Source organism: Moschus berezovskii, chromosome 7 (assembly GCF_049115385.1).
Source record: "Moschus berezovskii isolate FMDL1 chromosome 7, NW_MosBer_1.0, whole genome shotgun sequence".
NCBI classification, from domain to species: Eukaryota; Metazoa; Chordata; class Mammalia; order Artiodactyla; family Moschidae; genus Moschus; species Moschus berezovskii.
This window is the reverse complement of record NC_142466.1, coordinates 117,192,106-117,217,229: the sequence shown is the minus strand read 5'-3', so window position 1 is coordinate 117,217,229 and position 25,124 is coordinate 117,192,106. Positions and strand designations below refer to the sequence as shown.

At 52.4% G+C, this 25,124-nt stretch overlaps 1 protein-coding gene across 10 annotated transcripts in view; it reads left to right on the top strand.

Moving 5' to 3' along the window:
• Positions 1-25,124, top strand: part of CDK5RAP2 (CDK5 regulatory subunit associated protein 2) — a 171,447-nt gene that overhangs the window by 97,180 nt on the left and 49,143 nt on the right. For 9 of the 10 annotated variants that reach the window (XM_055427760.2, XM_088838314.1, XM_055427762.2 and 6 more), the window contains 7 exons: positions 326-456; positions 2,142-2,251; positions 4,356-4,484; positions 10,503-10,598; positions 12,394-12,581; positions 17,444-17,858; positions 22,656-22,887. In XM_055427760.2, the coding sequence (XP_055283735.2) occupies positions 326-456; positions 2,142-2,251; positions 4,356-4,484; positions 10,503-10,598; positions 12,394-12,581; positions 17,444-17,858; positions 22,656-22,887 (1,301 nt within the window). The remainder of the gene's footprint in view (positions 1-325; positions 457-2,141; positions 2,252-4,355; positions 4,485-10,502; positions 10,599-12,393; positions 12,582-17,443; positions 17,859-22,655; positions 22,888-25,124) is intronic. The other variant, XM_055427761.2, reaches the window with a different exon arrangement.

The following is a 25,124-nucleotide window of genomic DNA, read 5'->3' as shown; positions in this document are numbered from 1 at the left end:
TGAAAATGGAGGGAGATAATGCACAATGTACTTTTATGTGTCCAGTATTATTTCAACCTTATAACAATACTCAGGGAGAAAGATTAGAGGGAATACAGTCTGCCATATGTTCTTTGATGGTGGGGTTATAGTAATTTTTGCTTTTTTCATACTTCTATATTTAAAAACATTCTTTTCACTTTTATATTTTAAATGTTCTCTGAACCTGTGTTTGTAGCCAGAAGAAAAAAAAATGCCATAAAAATCAAAGGAAGGCTGGCTGGGTTTTGCATCTTACAGCACAAGTGGACCTTTTATAAATTCTGGTATCTTTGTTTTACCAAAGTGTCAGCGCCCTGCAGGCTGAGTTGAGCAGCGTCTTCGCCCTGCGGAAGCGGCTGGAGTGGGACGTGCTCTCGTACCAGCACCTGCGGAAGGCCCTGGAGGAGCAGATCAGCGAGATCCGGCGGCGGGAAGGTACTCGCTCCCTTGTATGCATCTCCCCGTGACTTTTGCACTCGGAGGGCCATGGCTGAGCTTGGCAGGAGTCCTCAGGTTTCAGTAGGAGACGGAGCACCCTGGCGCTTTCGTCTGGGGAGCCTTTTTTGCAGGGACAGCGTTGCTGCTGCTCTTCTGGTCTGGACTCAGGTGTCTTTGGCCGGTGGCATCCGGGGCCCAGCACGTTGCGTTAGTTCCCAGAGGGCCAGCTGCAGGACTGCTTGCTCGCTGCTGCCGCTGTATTTGACATCGTTTTACTTCTAGCTCCAGATAACCTTGGGGCCTCATCATCCCCTTTCTTGGATCAACAGCCCTCATTACCCCAAACATCTGGGCCTGGCCTCCCCAGGCACCCACTGCATAGATGCATGGGGGTGAAACTGCTGTTTCCTGCTGGAACACTGCTTTTCGAACTGTCGTGACCACAAGGGGCTGTGATTTGGGAGGTCCCGTGGTACCTGCCCTGCTGTGCTCAGGACAGTAGTATTTGGCCCCCTTGCTGGCTAGAACCAGGCTTCCCTGGTGACTCAGATGGTAAAGAGTTTACCTGCAGTGCAGGAGACTCGCGTTTGACCCCTAGGTCGGGAAGATCCCCTGGAGAAGGGAATGACAACCCACTCCAGTAGTCTTTCTTGGAGAATCCCATGGACAAAGGGGCCTGGTGGGCTACTGTCCATAGGGTCGCAAAGAGTCAGACACAGCTGAAGTGACTGAGCCTGCGTGCGCTGGCTAGAACCTGAGTCCTGTAGACTCTGGTATTGGTGTCTTCATCCTTTCTTTGTCTCTAGCCTGGTGCTGGCATGTACGCTTAAAGTCAGTAATCGCAGTGGTGGGTTTGACATGTCTTGAGCACCTACTGTGTACAAGGCACAGTGGCAGGCGCTTAACGTCTCACCCTTGATCCTGACCATCGACCCATTGGGTAGAGCAGGCGCTGACATCACATCACAGATGAAGAGACCCAGGTTTGAGCCAGGACGTCTTCCTTTGAAATCCAGCTCTTCACAGCGTTCGGAGCGTTTCCGCTCCCCGCGTGCTGAGTGAGGTCTTGCTGTGGACACACTCCACTCAATGCGTACCCTGGCCGCTCTCTGCCCCCGCGCTCCCTGTGAGAATGAGCTTTGCTGCAGAGAAAGCAGACCCTCCATGGGTGACCCAAGGGTCCCCATCATAGATCTCACAGGCAGTTTCTCCTCTCAGCGTGGAGTTGCTGCCGTGGTGGACTCTGGAGCCGGTAAAAAACACATCAGGCACTTTTTATTTCTCTTGAGTTCTACCCTTGAGAATCGCATCTGATTTTTCTGTATTTTCACCTAAAATGAATCACTCCCTCATTTAAACTGAAAAGTCACCATTTACTTGTGCCACTCAGAATGGTCTGCAGATAAAACCTGATACACAAATTATAATTCAGAATTGGCCACAGGGAAGCCTGGGGCCCAGGATGAACCCGTACATTGACATATCAGCCTGTAGAGACTGAGGAAAATGGCTCCTGCCCCAGAGGTGGGCATTGAACTCCCTATGAGTGCTCACGCCCCCTCCCACCCCCTCACCCAAGTCTGAGTGCCTTCGATGGGCCTCCCTGGGGCGGGTCTGGGAAGGATATTCTTCTGATGTTCTGGTTTCTCCTCCTCTCTCTCTTTTTTTTTTTTTTGGTGCAGAAGAAACATTTTCATTTTATAGTGACCAAACGTCTTACCTGAGTATTTGCCTTGAAGAACACAATCGGCTTCAAGTGGAACATTTTTCTCATGAAGAGCTTAAGAGAAAGGTATTGACTTCATTAACTTTCAGTGCTTTGTAGGTTATTTGTTGTCAGAGGTGTAAGATTCTGAAAGCCCTTCTCCCTGCCTCTGTTGCCTCTCTTCCTGTCCGTCTTTCTTCTCTCCATGTACATTCCCCGGAGACCCCCATGTCTGAGGCACTCTTTCTCAGGCTTCAGGACCCCCACCCAGGCCCCGTCTCCTCCAGGAAGCACCCTCTCCCCCCGAGAATTAGCCCTCTGTCCCTCTGGTCATCTTCCTCTCTGTACCTGATTTCACTGATGTCCTTGCTATACTGATCTATAATTACCTGATTATTCTTCTATATCCCCAGTAGGCCGTGAACACCTTAAAGTGAGTATATCTTATTTATTTCTGATTTCCCAGTGCCTGCCTGCCACATGTAGTGGGAGTTAATAGATGCTCTTTGAAAGAATAAAGGTTCAGGTTTGGTCAATAAATCTTTTCTAAAACGTGGAAAGGTCTTTCCGTCTGTTGATCATTGGTGTGGTTAGGGTGGCTGAGTATTTCAAGACTCTAAGAGCCATTGATAAGAAGAGGAAGTGTGAACTCAGAGGACACTGTAGTTTATTATAAAGTGGTCATCTGTGTGTGACAGGTTTAGTTTCTGCCCTGGAAGAAGTCACATCCTGGTAGAGCAGGCGGACATGTGTGCCAGCCGTGGCAGTGCAGAGGGCACAGGTGGCTGTGACAGGCAGACATGCGAGCTGCAGGGGCAGCAGAGAAATAGGTGCTGTCTCTGGTGGGGGGTAGGGCGTAGGGGAGGCTCTTCCCTGGATCAGAGGGAGCGTCGCAACAGAAATGAGACCTGAGGTGGGTTTTGGACAATGAGTAGGAGTCTATCCAACTGGAAAACTTTCTCAGCAGAGAGGGAGAGGAAAAAACAGCAGATACAAGGTACAGAAAAAATAAAAAAGAGAAGTGCATAAGTTTAGGCGTGTTTGGAGGAATGCAGCAAGAAGCGCTGAGGCACCTGTTACTGTTCTGAGGGTGAAGAAGCTAGAGATGGTAGTAGCCACGGCTGGTCCGTGCTATGGCTGTGTCGTGGGCGGGAGCTGGTTCCCTTGGCTGGCACTCCGTGGATGTTTGCAGGATCAGATTGTCTTGTTCTTCCCTCTGTAACCTCCTTTAGGGTTGGCTCTGATTGGTGTTATGTTTGGGTGCAGGGGACACCGGCTCTGTGTGGTGAGGGGGAATTTCCTGCTTATTTTAGGGGCGCATGATTACCCCTTGAAGAAGTGTTTGGAGAGTCACTGACCACTGGGATTTGAAGCTTGTGGTAAATAAAGGTGGCGTTCAATCAGTTGCTTATATACCTGACCTTGCAAGACCTGTGCCTTAAGGAGGGGCCTTGGACTGGGAGTCCAGGCCTGACTCTGCTTTGTGTGGGCAGCTGCCCTTGCCCACTTGACCTGGCACTTTGGCCAGTGTTGTACGTCACTTAATTCTCCAGGAATTCTCGAGGTCCAGCTCTGGGACCTTGGGCAGTGAGCTGCTTTGTATCTTGGGCTTTTCCTTGTCATGTGGGGACAGTCGTACCAGACTGTGCACCTCCTTGGGATTTTTGTAAGGAATGATTGACTAAAGCTCGTGGGAGTGTTTCAGTTGCCGTGAATTGCTTTGGAACTGAAGACTTGTTATTCTGGACAGTGCTAGAAAGGCATAGAAAGAGAAAGGTGGAGGCCGTAGAATAAGCCTCCGACACGGCCTCAGGAGTGTCCGTCTTGGGGACTTTCCTCCAGAGGCTCTCAAGTACGAGACAGAGGCCCTCTGCCCTGTCACGGGTGCAGCACTTGGACTGCTTGGAGTGCTTTGGTGCGCTGTGACGGCGGTCACCATCCGTTCTCGTGGCAGCCCATTCTGCAGACGCGGAAACGGGGGCTTAGAGCAGGCAGTTTGCCCAGGGTCGCTGGGGCTGGAATAGGGAGACGCTGGTGTCTTCCTCACTGCACCTGGGGTGGCCTGAGGCCTGGGGTCAGGCCGCCTGGCTCTCCGTGACTGTGATGCTGGGACGTCTGCTCAGTAACCATGGCCCCAGGAGGCAGAAGTGTGCCTGTGGGGAGCTGGGCCTCTTCTGCTCTGATCTCCCAGGTTGGCGACCTCATCCGGCTGGTGCAGGAGCTGTATGTGGACAACCAGCGCCTGAAGAAGACCGTGGTTGATCTCTCCTGCGTGGGTTTCCCCGGAGACGGCAAGCCTGCATCAATGGATCAAACAGAGGTAAGAAGGAACGTTCTTACCATCATGAGCTCATCGCAAAGTAACAGCGCCGCACACGTGTCAAGGCTGCATCTGTTCTGGGGGTCTCTGTGGAAATTCCCTTTGCTGTGGGCGGGCTTTGGAGGCCTTCGTAGGTCAACAGGTCTGCCCGCAGGTTTCCGCAAGTTCGGGTCATTTCTGGGAGGATGCACTTGATGTTTTATGACGCCTGGACTCCAGGCACGGCCCTGGGATCTGGGCTGCAGGTGGCACGTCTGGAGGACTGGTAAGGTCTCAGGGCCCGGAGAGTTGTCCCGTCGCCCAATCACTTGGGTAGTGTAGATGGAGCCTTAACGAACCCATTTCCTTGGAAAAGCAAACGAGTAGACACACTTGACATTTCCTTCCTGAGCTAACCCCCTGAGTGCGCCTTCTCACTGGCACACACTGTCTTCCGGCTTTGGCCAGATGCATGTTCTTTCTCCCCACACCTACCCAGGACCCCTGCGCCCTGCCCCCACGGAGGACCCGATAGGGAGCAGACAGTCGGTGTCCCCTGAGCCTACATGTCCAGCTTCCTGCCTCTGGAAGTTCACTCCTGGTGGCACTTGAGAGTCTGAAAGGGCCAGGGAAGGTTGAATCCTGGCGTCCGCACTGCAGAGCTTGTGGTTCCTGGGCGTGCGTGCCCACCGAGGGTGTGGGCCCGTCCTGGCAGCCTGCCCCAGGGAAAGCAGAGGGAAGCCTCTTCGCCTGTCGACTCTGCCTGTGTCCTCGTCTCTGTGACAGGTCGTGTGTGCTTCCTCAGTTTGCCTGAGCACACCGTGCGGGGAGGTGGGTCCTGCTGTGACTCCGGAGGAGCTTGTTTCCTGAGTCCCTGCCTGGCCCTGACGCTCCCTTGGAGGTGCCTTGCTCCAGGCCATTAGTCTGGTTAGTTTCAGAAGTCTGGACCTGTTCTCGCCATGAAATGCACCAGGGCCTCTTGCACTTGGATCCCCCAGACTCTTCCTGGTTGGGCTTGTCTTGAACTCAGCCTGGTGTGCCAGGCAAAGGGAGAGCTTGATGCCACAGCATTTCCAGGGAAAGATCTGTCAGCCTGAAGCAGTCTTCTCCCACCTTCAAAGTGGGAGACACTCAAAGGTGTCTATGCTGCGCTCTGGCCATCTGCTCCCTTGGAGAGACAGAATACTATTGATCTTAGTCTCCAGGGCTCCAGATAATTTTGAGAAGCAAGAATATCTGCGGTCCATTTAGGGAGAAAGAAATCTCTTTGTTTGCTTTCTCCAAGGCGGCATTGTTAATAAGCCGCCCATTCTCCACCTGCTTCGTTTGAGTCACGAAGGGCGAGTGTGTGTGTTCACTTGCGCTTTGACAGAAATCTGTTAAATGTCCCCGCGTGGCCTCTGGAGGACAGAGAGTTTTCCTCTTCCCGCTCTCAGGTCTTAACAGCAGCCAGTTCAGACCCGAATCATCTGTCAGGTCGCACGGCAATTTGATACTCCCTGTGAGTGGCCGTGTCCTTAGCCGCACAAACCCCCGTCTTCCCCTGGAATGCGATGGGAAGATCCGCATGGGAAGGGTGGCGTTCCCACAGGCATCCTGAGCTGGGAGAGGAAGGGGAGGTTGTGAGGGGCGAGGGGAGGCTGCTGTTCCCTGGGAGGGCGCGTGGCTCCCCTTTGATGAGCACCACGGCAGAGCCAAACCCGAAATGCCTACGTGGGCCACAGCCTCGTCGGGGCAGTGGGCTTGTGAAGCGGGGACTGGACCTGCTCCAGCTCTCTGGGAGCCTATGAATCAGAAAAGGAAGAAAAAAACCCAGCAAATATACTGTGTATTTTAAAATATACTCGGTGTTTTTTTCCTCCAGTATTTAATTAATCCACAGCATCGCCGAAATTTGGAAAATAGAGAAATGACCCCTGACCCTGGCACTTTAAAGTACGCGGTCAGTTTCCGCCCTGGCGTCTCCCCGCTCCTTGTGTGCGTTACGTGCACACAGCGTGTGTACAGCCCTGTTTCCCGGGTCCTCCCAGGGGCTGCTGTGCCGCCACGTCTGACTCCATCTTGGGGGTGCCCTGGATTTAACTCACTGCCTTGCGATTGTCTGGCACGGAGGGTATTTCCAGGGATTCACTAGTTTAAATTACCTGATGAATGTCTTTGGACACAAATCATTTTCTGGGTTAGGTTTCTTTTGTTTCCTCTTAGACTGTGTCCCCGGATGAGTAATTCCTAGGTCAAAAGTACAGAGATATATATATAAATAAAAATAAGCATATGATTTATTTTCATACAACCCCCCCAACACACACACACACACACACACACACACCCTTTAACTTGACACACACACACACACACCCTTGACACACACACACACACACACACACACACCCTTTAACTTGACACACACACACACACCCTTTAACTTGACAAAGGTTTGCCAGGTGTGTCTTTAGAACAGAGGCCCTGGGCTGGATACCCCCTGAGCTGGGCACACAGTGCTTGTTCCCTGCATGTGGGCAGGTCACAGAAAAACCAGCCAAACTAACAGAAAGCCAAGAGCAGGCATCCTTGTGTTTTAAAGCATATTAAAAAAAAAGTCTCTGATGGGCTTGCTCCGATTTCCCTGTATTTTTTACGGACTATAATCCATGTCTTATAGGAGACGTGGTTGAGAATGGACATGCGGGAGTGATTTGAACGGACCGCAGTCAGGGTGGTGAGCGTTGCCAGCCTCGGCCGTGTGACATGCAGCTGTCACCTCTGGGGGACAGATCACGTGTGTGAGCACTCAGGAAAGGCTGGTCACTGTCGTTATTTACTTAACGTTGTCATTTTTTAGGGATGGTTAGAAAACTAAAGGGTTTTTTTTTTTTGACATGGAGAGGAAACACGGATTAGGGGGCATGATTTAATTGAACTCACATGTGTAGGGCTGTCATCTTGAATAAGAAACAGACCTGGTGTGACTGCGGAGGACAGAAGCGGTGCTCAGAAGTACGCGGTGCTTGTTAGCATCTGTTATTAGCAACAGAGTAGAATTTGGTTTGTCAGAAGCAGATTGAATTTGCTTGAAAGGCGGCCGCGTCTAACAATTTGACTTCATAAGTTGTCACGAGTTGTGGCCGACTTATGAAGCCCTTGGCACAGAGCCTGGCATGCAGTAGGCAGTCAATATGTAGCAGCTATTTCACTGTCACTGTTTTAGTGAAGTGGTGTGCCGAGTTGGAACTCCAGCCCTTTTCTGACTCTGTTCAGTGTTGTTTTAGCAACACCACAGGGCGAGTGCTTCTAACGTTTCCGGGCGTGTGAATTTCCTGGGACCTTGTTAACGTGAGGATTCTGGTCCACTGAGGCTGGCACTGGGCCCGAGAGTCTGCATTTCTCACGAGCTTCCGTTGCTCCAAAGAACACACTTGAGCAGCACGACCAGAAGCAATCACCCAAACTTTTTTGTTCCAGCTCTTCGTTCTGGGGAAAAAAAAAACAGTTGTCCTTTTAGCAGTGCTTCCTGAGCACTGGCACTGGTGTTAAAGCTGAACCAGACGCGGCCCCTGCCCCCTGGCGAACGTGATGCAGGGAAGCAGATCGGGGGGAGCCTGGGACGGGTCCCGCCTCCTCTTCCAGGTCAAGAGAGCTTCTCCCTGGAAGGACAAGGGGCGTCTGCAGAGGCCCGAGAAGGAATAGCCTGAGGTGGGGGTCGATCCGGGCCATGCAGTCATTCAGGAGAGGTGTCTAGGGAGGGCCTGCTGGTTTGTGTCAGAGACTCGAGCAGACAAGAAAACAAGACAGCTGGGAAGTCGCTGGGGACCTGGGCAGTCGAGCAGAGCGGGGAACAGAGGCCGCGTGGCCTGGATGGAGGGGCAGTGGGGGGAAGGCATGAAGGGTGAGTGGGACCTTGGAGGTGTAGGGCTCCTCTCCTGCTGCTGGTGGGACCGGAAGCACACCCGCCCGCAGCAACGTGCTGGTCTCTCTGGGCCCTTGCCTTTGAAAACCGATCAGTCACGTATGGTGTGGCGACATTTCTCTGTGTAACGGTATTTAATTTCTTGATCAGTGCTGGAGACTGAGATCTGACTTTTAATTTTAACCAAGTCAGCAGAGGTAAAAGGAAACGAAAGCAAGTTTTTATTTCAGAGTACTTAGTAATGGTGTGGTTGTGGTTCTGGAAATAAAGAATGGCTTGCAAGCTTTTGTGATGTCATTTTGGAATGACACGAGTTAACAATACTTTTTGCTCAGCTAAACCTGAGGCAAGACCCTTCTCCTGATGCTCAGGGTTGGGGAGCAGCACCTCTCTGCCTCCTCCCTGTTCCCAGGAGGGTTCGAGCTCCTGCGATAGAAGGTCTTGGGGACCTTTCCTGAGCAGTTTCTGGAGGGTGTTGGCAGCAAAAGCCACATTGCAGAAGGTGAGGGTGGAGAGTCCTTTCAAGAAGCCTGGAGAGAGGCAGGCAGCACTGGTGACCAGAGCTGCTGCTGGACCAGAGAGGAAAGCGCCACTACTTGGCTTTCTTTTAAGATGAGAGAGGCTTCCCCCCAGCATTTTATTGTGAAAAACTCAAACACAGCAAAGTGAAAAGAACCTCAGAGTGGACACATATACTCACTGCCTAGATTCTATTATTAATCTTTTCCACCAGCCCTCATCCTTCCACCTTATCTTTTTGATAAATTTTCATGTAAATCACAACTAGTACATTGTTACGCTCAGTCGTGTCTGACTTTGCGGCCCCATGGATTGTAGCCCACCAGACTCCTGTCCATGGAATTCTCCAGACAAGAACACTAGAGTGGGTTGCCATTCCCTTCTCCAGGGGAGGTTCCTGACCCAGGGATCAAACCCGGGTCCCCTGCCTTGCAGCCATATTCTTAACCATCTGAGCCACACATGTAAGATTCTTACCCTGGGAAGTTTTCTATAAAAGACTTTCTGAAGTCACTTTGCTATATTTTTCTTTTTCTAAAACAAGGGTTTCCTTTAGAAGGAAGATCAGGACAGTTTGAGTTGGGCTGGGGAAATTGTGGGGTGAGAGACTCAGTGTGAGAATTCCTGCCGTCACAGTGTGGAGAGAGAACCTTCGATTTGCCATATATATGGCCTGGCAGCCGGCAGCTGAGGCTCAGCGCGTGGTTTTAATGCCTTGGTGCAAAGCTCACTCCTCCATGGGTGAGATGAGCTTTAGTACAGTGTTTGAAATGGCGTTGGCCACCTCCCCTCTCACTTTTTCTTTGGATGATCTGAGTGTCTCATGACTAGAGTTTTTGCTCTTCCAGAGAGCTGGGATCTGGCCCCATTGACAACTGCTGTCCCTTCTGTAGAATGCAGACTGCAGAAGCTTTGGGATTTACACTGCTTTAGCGCATTAGGGATTTAGGCCATCTTTCTAAGTAACTCTCCTTCATTTTCAAAAGCAGAAAGTTATTGTCGGGCAGGCTTGATACTCTACTTATTAGCCATGAGGACTTTTTGTCAGCAAAATGACCGTGTGGCTGAGATTGTCCATCTTAGATGCATGACCGTCCAGAAAGAGGTTTAGCACCTGTGCTAAACAGGGGAAGGTTTGCAGAAATTGGGGTCACCGTAAATTTCATTTATTGCTTTCTTGCTGTTTGATATTTTCAATTCCATCAAGAGCTATTTTCCAAAATTTGATTATTTTTCTATAATCTGAAAGAAAATTCAGCAACGGCAGAAATGGGAACAGCACGTTGGACAGCACACTCAACTACCAGTTGGTCAGAATGACTGTGCGAGGGCAGAGGGAAACACTTTCCTTATTTCTCGGGGAATTTGTCCTTAAATTATGCCTGATTCCAGGCAGCTGTGTGTGATTTGCCAGAATCCTAGCAACTCTGACTTTGGCTAATTTTTATTTCTTGGCTTTGGCATTTGTCTCTGCCTCTTTTTTCGGTTTTTGGTTTTTTGTTTTTTTTTTTCGTTCTGCATCTTTTAAAAAAGACATCACCGACTTCTTCATGCATGTTCATGCTGCACACATGTTTGGGTTGCGTTTTCACACCATTCCATGCTCCATGTAGCTTCTGGCTAGCAAGGAGGACGAGGCCTCAACCAGAATTGGAGAGGAGGACGAGAATAATCTGCTGAGTGACGAGTGTCTGGAGCAGAGTCAAAAGGTAGGAACACCTGCCCCTCTCTGTGCCCAAGCCTGTCTCCCGTCTGGAAGGAGTCCAGTGGGTTTACTGTTCCCTCCACCTGTATGGGGTGCCTGCCGTGTGCCCGTGGGGAGCAAAGAGAGGCACTCTCTCCCTTTTTAGAAGCTGCAGGAGTGGTGGCAGAGCCACTCAGGAGACAAGAGAGCAAACATATAGTTGCAGATAAAAAACGGGGCTCTTATAGCAGTGTATTAAAGTAGGTCTTGGACACTGGGCCTACACAGCTCTTTAGAACTAACCCAACCCATTCATTTTATGCATTGGAGTCTGAGGCCTGGGAGAGCAGATGGTTCCTCTGGGGCTCAGAGTAGGTCAGTGACACAGCTGGGACCTGTGCCCTTGTCTCGGGGATGTGGACCCCCAGATGATTTGCTTGCTGTGTAAGAAGCCACCAGTAGAGCCAGACTTTCCTTCCCTGGCCCGTCTGCAAGTTCCGGATCTGAGACCCAGATTAGTGCCACCCGGGGGTTGTGAAGAGCTTTGCTTCAGGCACGTGGAGACTGAACACTTGGAGCAAATGTTCTCCAAGGTTGAAAGAACTGTAGACTGGTGTCTGGTGGGAGCTAGGAGGCTGCAGATTTGATGTTTGTGGCTTTCAGGTGTTCAGGTTCAAGGAGTCATGAAGGCGAGATCATCCTTGTGAGAGTTTTGGAGAGCAAAGCAGTTAAAAATCGGGGCTCTGGGATCAGATGTGACTTTGAGTCTTGGTCACTGCCTCTGTGACGTTACTCCTCACTTAACCCCTAAGCCTGTGTTTCCCCGTCAATGAAGATAATAATACTCCCTTGTTAGAACTTAAATATCCCTTGTTATATTTAAATAGAAGTTATGTACTCAGAAGGTATTGCTCAGTGAATGGCAGCAACTGCTCTTTTTATTATTATGTTCTAGACTTTTCCTTCTGTGGAGCTTGCTTATTTAGATGGATTTAATAACTAGATTGGTGGCAAACAAGACCCTGTAAATAACAGCTCATTTGTGTGGGTCTTGTCTTCCGTTTAAAAACCTTAAGCATTTTACACGTGTGGAAAGAGGGGTGTGGTGGCCAGTGTGTATATTACAGCAGTAATGAAGCCAAGGGGAGTTATTTATAGACTGGTGGAAGAAATTTACAGCTCTGGAAATGGGGAGGAGGAATGCTAATTGCAGCACCTCAAGACATGCCCAGCACAGGCTTTAACTAGATGTTTCCTTGGCACCACTCCTCTGGAACCCTTAGTGACCCAAGAAGGCGGGTCTGTAAACATCTCATCTCCATGGGAATTAGGAGCTCTCCATGGTCCTGATGAGACAAATCAAAGTCATGATAATTAGGATGTGTCTGTAAAGAGGCTGGCTTTCTGATATATAATGAGGAAGATACATTGCAAGAGGTGTATAATAAATGTCTGCAGCATTGTGGATGGCAATTAACAACGTTCCGGATTCTTCTTAGAAGGGAAGTATAGAAAGTAGGCCATGGGGTGGGGGAACACAGCTAGAGCGGGTAAGACCCCGTGGCACCAACTGAAGTGGGCCTGCCATCCTGTTCTGTTCTTGTCGCTACCTTGGCAGGTGGCGTTACTGCACCTGTTTTCAGATGAGGAAACTGAGGACGTGCAGTAAACGTCTCTGCGCCCGCAGGCCTGCGCCCCCGCCCTTCGCTTTCCCTCGGGTGTTTGGACTCGCTCATCACCGCCTGTCTCCACCCTTTCTCTGCGCTCCCCCCGCCCCTTCCTCTCCGTCCATTATCTGACCAGATAACTTTGATTTGCAGACTATGGAGGACAGTTCCAAAGGGGGCTGCAAAAATGGATATTTAAGGCACGCAGATTCCAGTATCTTAGACTACGGCGGAGCACACACATCCGGCGGCCCTGGAGACCAGGGTCTGGAAGAAGGCAAGCTCGTGAGCCTGCTCGCCCCACTCTTCAGCGAGAAGGCCGTGTGGTTCCTGGAATCCAGGTAGGCACAGGGCCCAGGCGTTGTGCTGTCTGCAGTTAGAGGGGAGGACAAGCTCATTGTGTTAAATGGCTTTAGATGGTGGTGCTCTGCAATTTACCTGAGAGAGCTCCTGAAATGGCTTGGAAGGAACCTTGCCAGTCGTGCAATTAAGTGATTAGGCTGCGTGCTCGTGGCTGCAAGGGGACTGCACTCAGCAGAGCCACATGCACGCCCAGCACAAACAGCTGAGACAAGACCCTTTAGAGTCGTTCCTGGGAGCTCGGGAAGGGCTGCCCGGCTGTCTGTGTGAGGGCTCGGCCCTCCTGAAACCCCTCCCAGTCTCTCCAGCAGCTTCACCACTGCCGTTGTAGCTGCGACTCTGCTGTCTTATGTGGAGCTTGAACCACAATCCCCTTCTCATTATATCTGCTGGGAGTTGTTCCTCTACAAGGAAACACTCCCGGGTGTTCTCCTGAAAACGAAAAAGGAGAAGTCTTCAGTACACATGTATTATCAACATGAGTCCTTTAGGAGCAGATTCCCCCGCTTACCCATTCGTCTCACTCTGCCGTAGCCGCCGCTCTGGGCTTTGGAGCCAGAGGGCGCTGTGCCTTCCTCTCAGTTCCTCCACTTCTCCGACCACTCCTTGGGGTTGCCATGAGGAGCGGGAAAACGCCGTTCAAGGAGAATGGCTGGCGTGTGGCGGGTGTTCAGTGAGAGCTTTGTCCTCCTCCAGCACGGATGGAGCTGGTGCCACGGCTGGCACGACCAGGAGCCTGGTAGTGCTCGTGTCCTTGGTGGGCTCAGCCTTGTGGGCACTTCTTCAGTTGGAAAGACGGCAGTGTTCTGTGAGCTCAGAGAGGCGACCTCCCCAGCCCCTGACGTCTGCTGAACATTTTCCTAGTGTGAGTCCTCTAGGGCAGCGGTCCCCAAGCTTTTTGTCATCAAGGACCGGTTTCATGGAAGACAGTTTTTCCACGGATCGGGGTGGGGTGTGGTTTTGGGATGATTCAAGCGCATGGCATTTACTGTGCACTTTATTTCCACCATTGTTACATCAGCTCCACCTCAGATCATCGCGGAGTAGATTTTGTAGCTTGGGGACCCCTGCTCTAGAGGGATATTCCCAGTGGCTATTCTGGTATATTATCACAGGGAGTTAGGCGACCATAAGTGAGAAACGGAGGGTTTCCTCAGCACCTGGTGCTTCTATGTTGAGTTAAAAGATGCGCCTTGCTCTCTCTAAGAATGTACTTGGGTGTACATGAACTGGGAAAGTACGACAGATGGTGGGGGTGCAGGGAATCAGGGCCTGGGTGCTCCTTCCTGGCAGGTCGGAGCTTTTCAGCACCAAATCCTTGTTGTCATGAAAGCACGTGGGCTCAGAGCTTCCATCAGTAAAAACCCCAAATTTGTATTCCCAATCTCCTGATGTTTGAAAATGTAGACTTCATTTTTGAAGAAAGCGCTTTTGGACTGACTCTTCTAAAAACTTAGGTGAGATTATGTTTCTTTCTTCTACGCTTAAACCCTGTCGTGGGTTCCTGTCGCCTTTGGAGTGAGCTTAGTGCCTCCGGGCCCGGCCTCGGCCTGCCTCTCTGTCTTCTCAGTGCCCGCTCTTGCTCACACGGGTCTCTCTGTCCTTGGTCATCCCGGCTTGTCCCCCCCAGGGCCTCGGCAGCGCTGTTCCCTCCTCCTGCAGTGCTCTTTTCCAGGACGAGGCGGTGTCTCAGCTCCACAGAGAGGCCTCTCCCGTCCACTCTGTCTAAGGAGCATCCCCGCGTCTCACTCGCTCTGGGGCCTGGTGCCCTTACTGGCCCTTCTCCCTCGTACTGCTCCTTGCTGTGCGTTGTCGTATTCGGTCATCGGTGTCTATATGACTGTCTCTGTAATGGAGCGTCAGCGTCACGATTCTTCTTTTTAATTAATCCATCGTTGGCCGCACTGGGTCTTTGCTCCTGCGCGTGGGCTTTCTCCAGTCACAGTGAGCAGGGGCTCCTCCTGTGACAAGGGTGCCTATCACTTCCAGTGGTAGCAAAGATCCATGGAAGGGGAGGCTAAAGTGCGTTGAAGGACTTGGAAGTTCCGGTCTGTCTGGCCCGGTGTTTTGAAATGCGACTCCACAGCAATGGGACGGATCTGGTCCCATGAGGCGCTCTCCTGACCACGCCTCCCCATCCTGACCGCACCTTCTTTTTCTTGCTGGCCCTCCCTCGTTGCTTCCCCTGCCTTCCTGTCCTTCTTTATTTTTCTCATAATTTCCTGCCTCCATTTCGTAAGTTCCTTTCATTTTTATGAATCTGTTTTCCTCCCTTTATTTTTCAGATGATGGAAGCATACTTCTTTTACGTCTTCAGACTGCTTTAGCATCTTTATCTCCTTGAGTGTGAACTCCCCTCTGCGGCTTGTCTGTGTCCGCAGCCCTGCTCTGCCCTTCTCCCCACCCTGGCTCCTCCCTGTGCTGTGGTTCTGAAGTTGCCTTGACTTGTCTCTCCAGGTCTTACCTTCGGGGCATGAAGTTTGCCTGACTCTTCCTGCAGCCATGGGAGTTCAGTGTCTTCTGTGGGTGCCTGTCCTCTGGGTCGCCTCCTCTGTTTCTGACCTGTGGACATGTCGAACTGGATTTTGAGTCCTGTGGTGTGCCTTGAACATTTTTTGTCTTGTCTGCTTTGCTGTCATTTACATATGTGTAGTCGCTCGGTCATGTCTGACTCTTGGGCCCCCATGGACTGTAGCCTACCAGACTCTGCTGTCCTTGGAATTCTCCAGGCAAGAATGCTGGAGTGGTTTGCCCTGGTTGCTCAGATGGTAGAGAATCCGCCTATAATGCGGAAGACCCATTTTCGATCCCTGGGTTGGGAAGATCGCCTAGAGAAGGGAATGGCTACCCACTCCAGTATTCTTCCCTGGAGAATCCCATGGACAGAGGAGCCTGGCGGGCCACAGTCCCTGGGGTCACAAAGAATCAGACACAACTGAGCGGCTAACACTTTGACCTCACTTTCACATGTGTCTAGGGCAGAACAGGAGGGGCTCTGCGTGCAGTCACACCGCACTCAGGGCTGATGCGAGTCTCTCCGTTCGTTCTCTGCCCCACGGCCAGTCACTCCCCTGAGCACGTGTGTGACTGTGCCCCCGTCACACAGGCTCCCCTCCCGGAACAGGGCTTAGTTCTCCCCGCCTGACCTCCCAGCCTCACCTGCCTGTTCTTCACGGTGTCTTGACTTGGTTCATGTTTTGTCTGCTTAGAAGAAGGATCCACTTCCTTTCCCTCAGCCAACCTCTTGTCAAATTTGGAGGCCCCTTCCTGGCGTTCCCTGCCACCCCCACTGTAGACTTTCTGGGCTGCTTGCCCGTAAGCCTCCCGGCCTCCACAGAGCCTGAGTCTCACTTTCCAGCCTGTGGACTGGTGACTGGTCTACGAATCTGCCCCCAACACCAGTCCTGCAGGCAGCTCTGCAGCCCCAGTGCCCAGTACAGCGTCTGGCTCAGAAAACAACTCACGGGTGATTCTTCTGGAACTGCTCCAGAGTCCTTTACACGCTGACTTGGTTTGGTTCCTGGGAGAGCAACGTCTTGAGATACGGAGCTGGGTACAAGGGATTGATTTCGGATGTGACTGCAGGCAGCAGGAAGGAGGGATGCAGAGAGTAAGGCGGGGAGGGAGGCAGAGGCGGGAAGGCTGCGGTTTGGTCTGGTTGTTGCCGTGGGCCTCCATCCTGCCAGCCCTGCAGGGACAGTGTCGACCCCTGTCAGGGCTCTCCCTGTGAGGCTCGGGGGCCTGGGATAGTCACCCAGCAGCCCTTTTCCTGCACTGGTTGGGAGTTTCCCCTGGAACCGTGAGTGAGCTCAGAGGGCCCTGGGAAGGGGCCCAGGGCTGCAGCGAGATGCCACGGGCACTGGAGGAGGGGTGTTTATCCATGAGCTGTCCCCCAGTTGCGGCTGAAACCCCAGGGAGGCCCAGGCTGTGTGGCGGGGCGGGGGAGGCAGCTGCTGTCCGCGCGTGCTCAGGTTTCGTCCTCACGCACGCTGTGGCGGGAGGCTCGGTTCTCGCTGTTGCGTGTTGTGTTGTGTCCAGTGTCTTCTCCAGTGTCTGCGGTGGTTCTGTTAGACTCGTGTCCACCTCTTTGCGATTCCGTGGCTGTGCCGTGCTGGGCTTTCCTGTCCCTCAGTGTCTCCTGGAGTTTGCCAGTTCGTCTCCTTTGAGTCAGCGATGCTGTCCAACCGTCTCATCTTCTGTCGCCCCCTCTCCTCCTGCCTTCAGTCTGTCCCAGCATCAGGGTCTTTGCCGGTGAGTCGGCTCTCTGCATCAGGTGGTCAGAGACTCGCTGCGCTTGCCTGGGGTTACAGTTAGAACTTGCAGCCTTCGTTTCTGACTTCAGAGCCTCTGCTCTTTCTGTCCACGGTGGTCCCAGCACCCCTCATCCAGCACCTTCACTGAGCACCGGTCGCGCGCCCTGTGGACCAGGCCACTCATGGACCCGCCAGGTTGGCCATATTCACGCGAAGCCATCCTTTTCCCTGGGTGCAGGAGTGGGCGGATCTCGCAGTTGTCATGAGCACTTGATGACCCCTGGTGCTTGTCCTGAGCCCATTGTGCGTCCAGGTGGTCCTGTGGCCCCCTCACTTGCTGGGCACCTGTGTAAAGCAGTTCTCTTCTTCTCGTCCGTGAAGCAGCCGTGTGGTACATCCCTGGTGTGCTGGTTCGGAGGTGACCCGGATGGCCCCCTTGGCGTGGGTCCTGGCACATGGCTGGCGCTTATGGTGTTTAGATTCAGCAGAATCCGGGCCAGAATCAATGCGGGAAACTTGGAAACCAGGTGGGTCCAAGACCATGGCAGAAAACTGAGTCCTCCCATTTCCTTTCCCTTTTGGAAAAACAGGCCAGACCTTTTGAAAGTGCTCCGTGAACTGCTGCTGGAACAGATGTGTTTGACGGAACAGGAGGCTACAGAGGAGCACCCTGATGGCAAAACGCAGAAGATGCCGAGGCAGGTGGCCGTTCAGCTAAGAGGTGAATTCGGACATTTCATCCAAGCCAGCTCATCTCCCATGCCACCTGATGAGCTGCAGTGGCCTCGGGGAGTCCGGCTGGCACAGGGGGCTGAGGCGTCCAAAGCGGAGCAGAAAGATGCCTCCGTGCAGACCTCGGCCGTGGAGGGCGACGAGCTCAGATCCGAACACGAGGGCCCGAGAGAGGAGCAACCAGCAGATGCTGTGTTCAGTCGGCCGGAAGAGCCGTGCAGGACGCTGGGGCGGCAGGCCACTGCCCCCGCCTTCCCCAGGAGGACCGAGAAAGTAAGCTGTCCCACCCATTCTGTACTTAGGCACCTACTACATACAGACAAAACACTTAAAGATCACCTCCGATCCCACTACTTTTAAAATATTATGTAGTGTGGTGTCTGCCTCTGCCTGTACTTATCTTGACCTCCACCTAGAGGTGTGTGTCCAGTAAAATAACAAAATTTTAAGCTGCAGTGAAACTGTGATAACTTGACTTGAGTGACAGGGAGGAGCACCTCGGTTTTCCTTCGTACAGATGCCGTGTCTGAGAGGTGTTGTTCTGTGGGCATCGTCTCCGTGGTCTTATGCTTACAGCACCCATCGGAGCTGAGGAAGCCAGGTCTCAGGTGCCCATGGTCAAGGTCAGCTGTCAGGGGCCTGAGCTGGGTCCCTCACTGCCTGGCTGCACAGCTGATCGCTTTCCCTGGGTCACCCTCCTCCCCAGCCCATGCTGGCCTGAGTGGTAGGGTTGGGTTTTGGTGGCCGAATATCTGCAGTTTGCTTCACTCGAAATGCTTTCTCTAAGCATCTTCTCTCACACAGTCAAATATGCCAGATTATTAAAAGCCAGACTCTCCTGGCAGTGTTTGAAGTCCTTCTAAGGAGAAGGGGTTGGAGCCCTGTAGCAGGGAGATGGGAGTGGCCTGGAGGAGGGGCGAGGTCGTGTTTGTGATGGGGCTCCAGCGATGGCTGCTGGTTGCTGGTCTGCTTGTTTCTAAGGGGTGTTTTGTATCTGAGAAATAACTGTATACACTGCTTCATAGCATCAGAATGGAGAATTAAGTTTATTTTCTGACCACTAAATTACTGCTTTTGTGCCTACCAAAGAGAGTTAGATATATCATTAGCAAAATTGCTTTTGATTGTTTTAAATTATGCACCCAAACTGTAATTTCTGGAAAAGGGTTTTCTAAAGATATCAGTAGAGACCAAAAAAAGAGACGTTGCCATTATATTAACAGTACTCGGGATGCAAATGTGTGCAATTTGGCTGGAATGGACATGCTCCCATCTGCCCCAGCTATTTAGTTTGTACCTGCATATTAGGAAAACGAGATTTCGTGTGTGCGTGCGTGAGTTTTTCCCTGATATTTGTGTGGGAGATAGCATCTTATATTCAGGAAAATTGGATAATCAAATGAACTTAATTTCCCCAAATATATTGAAAAAATTTTCCATTTGGAATTCTCTTCTCGTTGGTGTCCTCAAAAGGAAGTCTGCTGTGTTTATGCTTTTTGCATCTGCTGTATATGCCTGCAGCATGAGATTTCTACCCCTGTAGCATCACGTTTAATCTTCTCACCAAGCACATGAGTGAGGTAGGCATCACCTTCATTTTGCATAGGAAGAAATACAGGCTCTGGAAGGCTCAGAAAATTGTCCCAAGTGACTCAGCTGTTGAGAGGAGCAGCAGGCGTGCCCCATGGAGTCTGGCTTTAGAGGCGGACAGGGATGTGGTAATCCCACTTTCTCAGGAAGCGGGGAGCCTCGTACCAGCAGTGTGGCCTCCCATCTATGCAAAGCGGAAGAAAATTTAATGGTTTTCTTTGTGGCTTTTGCTTAGTCAAGGAGTCAGTCATCCTCAAACTTAAGCTGGAACTCTGGCCCCCTGTTTAGAAGAACATCTTTGCAGCCCAAGGGCAAAACAGGGAAATGAGACCTACTTCTGGTTCAGTTACAGAGGTGAGATGCTGTACAGACACACCCGCGCTTCCGTTGGGCCTGGCCGCTCACCTGCTCTGAGTCCTTGGGGCGGTCACCTGACTTTCAGGGGCTCCGAGCGGATCCTGTGACCTGGCACCTGGGGCCAGCTTGCTGGCTCAGAGAGGCAGTATGTGGTTGGCGCCTCGTGCCATGTCTGTGGTAGGAGCTCCGGGTATGCATGTCCCTGTCCCCGTTCCCTCCCCAGGTGAGAGATCCAGGATGACATCTTTAATAAGGTGGCAGGTGGGACTCTGTCTGGCGTCCCTAAGGCAGCATTTTGGGTGGTGGTATTTTGGAAGTGGCATTAGGGTGACTGACGGCTGCCTTCTAGCCTGAAATTGACTTTGGCATTTGTGCACTTGGAGCCATCTTGTCTGCTGCCATATGGCACACAGATTCAGATCCAGAAATAAAGATCGGTGGAGACGGAGGGCCACACAAATGATTGTCATTTTCCAGTCCTCTTTGATGAGGCGTCCACCCCCTCCCAAGTGTCCCCGTCACCACCGCAGGCTGTTCTTGTCCTTGAACTTGTGTATTTCAGGGTAGAAGGGGTCTCACTTTCCTTAACCGGGCAGTAATGTCTGAAGAGCTTGTTTGAGATTCAGCTCTCCAATCTTCTTATTGTTCGATACAGGACTGGTTGGTTGATGTCTCAGTTCTCTGTCCAGAAAATAGGCATAATAACTTCTCTTACCTGTGAGCTCCAGAAATGCAGACTTCAGCTGAGGATTACAGGAGAAAATGCTGGAAAACATTGGGCATCCTAGAACGTGCAGGAAGAGCTCCATCTTCTTTCCTTCCTGAGAGGCTTGGCTGATTTCCTTTTCCTGAGTTTCCCAACCTTTAGCAGCCACAGTCAGGTTTAGACCGTGTCTTTATCCCAGGCGGAAGCCCTGAACCCTTTAGCAGTCACTTCCTGTTTTCTCTACCTGTGCACCCCGAGCTGTAGGCAGCACCAAGCTTTATTCTGTCTGTAAATTTGCCTGTTGTGGATGTTTCACGTAAATGGAAGCATGTGGTCTACGATCTTTGGTGACAGGCTTCTTCCACTCAGCATAACTTTTTCAAGAGTCGTTCATGTTGTAGGAGGCTTCAGTGCTTCATTTGTCTTTATATAAGGCCTCGTGATCGGCTGGTGTGTGGATATACCATGTCTTATTTATTCGATCATTAGTTGATGGACGTTTAGACTTTATGGATAACGTTGCTACGGACATTCATGGGCGAGTTTTTGAACGTACATGTGTTTTTATTTCTCTGGGGTGTCTGTCTAGGAGTGGAATTGCTAGGTCACGTAGTAACTGCTTAATGGTTTGAGGAGCTGCCAGACTCTTTCTCTAAAGTGGCTGTAGCTAGTTTACAGAAGTTCTCACCAGGATGTGAGGGCTCTAATTCCTCCACATCCTCACTAACGATCATTATTATCTTTTTGATTTTAACCATCCTAAGGGTGGTGGTATTTCGCTGTGATTTGATTTGCAGTTTCTTGATGACAGATGAGTTGAGCGTCTTTTCTCCTGCTTATGGGCCTTTTATGCCTCTCCTTTTGAGAAGTGTCTTTCAGGTGGTTTGCCCATCTTTAGACTAAGTTACTGTGTTTTTACTAGTGAGTTGTCGTTGCTCTTTCTGGATTCTGGATTCACGTCTTTCTTCTCAGCTTTGAGTTTGGTTAAACTTCCTCCACTTGAAAGGCGCCCCTGCTTGGCCCCTTAAGAGAGCGTTTGCAGGTTCCTTCCACACCTGCTTGTTGGGCACCCGCCGTCTGTGAGCTCTTCCGCTGGAAGCTGTGGAGAGAGTACAGCTTCCGGTGCAGCAGACAGGCGGAGACGCACAGGCACTTATAATGGCCCTGATACTTTCCAAGGAGAATTCCGAGGGAGCAGTGAGCACGTAACAGAGCGGTCAAGGCCCATTCTCTTGAGGAAGGCGCGTTTGAGCTGAGTCCGAATGGCTGTGTCGGGACTAGTGGGAGAGGTGGGGGCCGGCAAGAAAGAGTGTTCTGGGCAGCCTGTGCCCAGGCCCTGCATGGGGGGAGCCGAGCACGCTGAGGAGCTGGTGGCAGGTCGCTGTGACCGGGGAGTGGGGGGCGTGGGCGAGCGGTGGTGGGCCACTGAGTCTGTGGCCACGCACAGCACGTGGGCTGTGCCGTAAAGGCGTTGGCCTTTGTCATACAGGAACTGGGGGATGATTAAGTTAGTTTTAAGCAGGAGGAGGGGTTGCCTGCTTCGGTACATATGGCCAGTGGGTTAGAAGGGCAGGAATGAGTGTGGGGAGGCCCCTGGGGAGGCTGTCGCGGAGGCCTGGGTGAGCGCTCACAGCATCTTGGAGTTGGGTGGTGGCCATAGAGGATGAGAAGAGGCAAAAGAATTCAGAGACAACCTGGGAGTTGGCATTAGTGGAACCTGGAGCGTGATGAAGGTGGGTGATGCCCGTGAAGGGAATTTTGGAAGTGACGCTCAGGTCCGGGGCTGTGCGGCAAGTGGAGGCTGCCGTGACTCCGCAGGCAGGGGCTGTCGGAGGGGGTCGGGGGTGGGGGCCTGGGTTGATGGAATCAAAGAGCTGAGCTTTCGGTTGACTTGGGAGGGCATGTATTGGGTGGGCAGGTCAGGAGCCGCGGGCCTGAGAAATAGCCATGGGGCTAGGGCCATGTAGCCCTGAAAACCCTCGTAAGGGCGGTTCTCGTGGCCTGGCAGGGGAGGCAGGTTGTCTTGGGTTGAAGAAAGGATGGGAAATGAGGACACAGATAAGGAGCTTTCCCAGATGCTCTTTCTGGGAAGGAGCTCCCTCTGGGGAATGTGGCCCAGAAGATTGCGTTGGGAAAAGGTCGCCATACAGAGAGCGTCTGGAGCGTGCAGAGATGGCAGGCCGGGGCCAGAGGGTGTCAAGGGGGAAGAGCTTGGTCTTTGTCAGTCACGGGGGGACCTCTGGAGGCTGGAGGGTTCAGAGGGGGCCCTGCCGAGACACACGCTCTGTGGGCTGGGGGTGAGCAGAGAGGCCGTGACCCGACAGCCGCTTTGAGTCCTGTTGTCTGAGGTCGGCACGAGCGGGGCGGCTGTGCGGCCAGGGGAGGGGCAGTCATTACTCACCGAAGTGTGCTTTCAGGATGCGAAGAAGTCACGCCTGCCCGTCCTGGTAAAACCATCGCAGTCGCTGGGAAGCATGTGCCGGCTCCCTGCCTCCCAGGAGGCGGTGGCCCACCTGCAGGCCCAGGTCCTGAAGCTGCAGGGGGAGCTGAAGGAGTTGAAAATCCGCAACAAGCAGCTTCACCAGAAGTTAATTCTGGCGGAAGCAATGACAGAAGGGCGGCCGGTGCCAGAGGAAGCGCTCCCTAAAGGTAAGCACCAAGGAAAACGTGTCCTCCGCGAGAAGATGGACAGCCCGACTGCACAGCCCGAAGTGTCAGCCGTGTTGTTTGGAACTGCAATAGGTTGGAGGATAAATTTCCTGAATTGCAGTGACTAATCTTGACTTGACAAATACACAGTCGAGGGGACAGTCAGGAAAGCGCATCCTTTGTTTTCATTTTGTTCTGGAGGGGCAGAGGGGGACGGGTTGTGCTCCCAGGCCTTGCAAGGTCACACTCCCTTCACTTGCGATCGTCTCGGGGGCTCCAGGCGCGGCGTGATTTGAATCTGGGTTTTTTCCGCCCCAGCACCATCTGTGGAGGCCTCAGTCGTCTTTGCAGCATTCTCTGAAAGGCTGGGCCTCAATTGTGTGGGTTCCTCAGGGCTAATTGCAAATCCTGCTGACCTTATGGCTTCTAGAATTGACCTGCCTGCCTACTCCCTTGGAACCTGCTGTCTCTGCTCTCCTGGGAGCTCCCCAGATAGCCCTTGGGGTCCAGAGTCTCGGGCTGAGACTCCTAGACTCAGAGGGAAACCTCAGGGCGGTCCCCAGACCCAACACGGTGGTTCATGGACAGGTTGCCCCTCTGAGAGTGAGGAAAGCTGAGGGCCCTCTCACAGAGCGAGCAGGGGAGCATGCATGTGGCCGCATCCGTCCTCTTCACAGTGTTCCTGAATCCACAGGAGCACTTTTGTTGGCTCCTGATGTGGAACTTGTGCTGTGAGCAGAAGACACCAGCTCACAGCAGCAAGAACAGTGGTCTTTCCTGTAGTTGCTCAGAAAGGACGCGCCAGGGCCTCCTGTGTGCCGGGCACCGGAGAGACAGTGAGCACGAGAGGCCGAGGCTGGGGCCAGCTTCCGTATCACTCTGTGAGCAGGAGAGCTGTGACCAGTCTAGACCATATGAGGAAGCAGAGACGCTGCTTTGCCAACAGAGGTGCGTCTAGTCAAGGCTCTGGTTTTTCCAGTGGTCGTGTAGGGATGTGAGAGCTGGACCATAAAGGAGGCTGAGCGCTGAAGAATTGATGCTTTTGAACTGTGGTGCTGGGGAAGACTCTTGAGAGTCCCTTGGACTGCAAAGAGGTCAAACCAGTCCATCCTAAAGGAAATCAACCCTGAGTATTCATTGGAAGGACTGATGCTGAATCTGAAGCTCCAGTATTTGGCCACCTGTTGCGAACAGTGGACTCATTGGGAAAAGACCCTGATTCTGGGAAAGATAGAAGGCAGGAGAAGGGGACGACAGAGGATGAGATGGCTGGATGGCGTCACTGACTGGATGGACATGAGTTTGAGTGAACTCTGGGAGATGGTGAAGGACAGGGAGGCCAGAAGTGCTGCAGTCCGTGGGGTTGCAAAGAGTCGGGCATGGCTGAGTGACTGAACAACAGCAATGCCTGCAGGAAGGCGGGGTCGGCGGTGGGGTCATCTCAGCATGAGCTGCAAAACCAGGGTTCTTAGAGGAGAGAGACAGTCTGGGAGCTTCAGAGATGAGCAAAGGCACTCAGGCATTTCTAGGCCCATGGTGCAAGGGACGAAGGAAAGATGCACCCACTCCCGGGGAGGCTGCCGGAGAAGCAGTGTTTGCCAAGGAACAGCTGCAGGCCAGTGTGGATGGTTGCATCCGAGCGGTTTGGGGCTGGGAGGGGGCTGGGGGCCTCTGCCTGCCTGTGGCAGTAAATACAGTCAAACGAGTGCCCGTTGCTTCCTGAGCTGCGCTGTCCACTTTACACACGTGGCCTCATTGAACCGTCCTCCCAGTCCTGTGAGCAGGCACACGAGTCATTTCCACGTGATCGCTGAGGCAGCAGTTTCAGAGACAAAGGGACTTGGCTGCGGCCACACTGTGGGCTGACATCCCAGCCCGGGTGGGAACCGGCTGCCTGGCTTTAGAACCTTTACTTTACCCCTGGTGTTTCCCAGAGCCTAGTGTACGATCCTGCGTGTGCGGATTTTATGGTGATCTGTAGCCAACAGTATCTTCCATTTGGTTTTAGTTTCTCTTGGGTTTGAAGCTTCCCAGGTGGCTCAGTGGTAAAGAATCCACCTCCCAATGCAGGAGACTGGGTTTGACCCCTGGGTTGGGAAGATCCCCTGGAGCAGGCAGTGGCAACCCACTCCAGTGTTCTTGCCTGGAGAGTCCCATGCACAGAGGAGCCTGGCAGGCTACAGTCCACGGGGTCGCCAAAGATGTGACTTAGTGACAAAACAGCAGTGTCTTGGCTT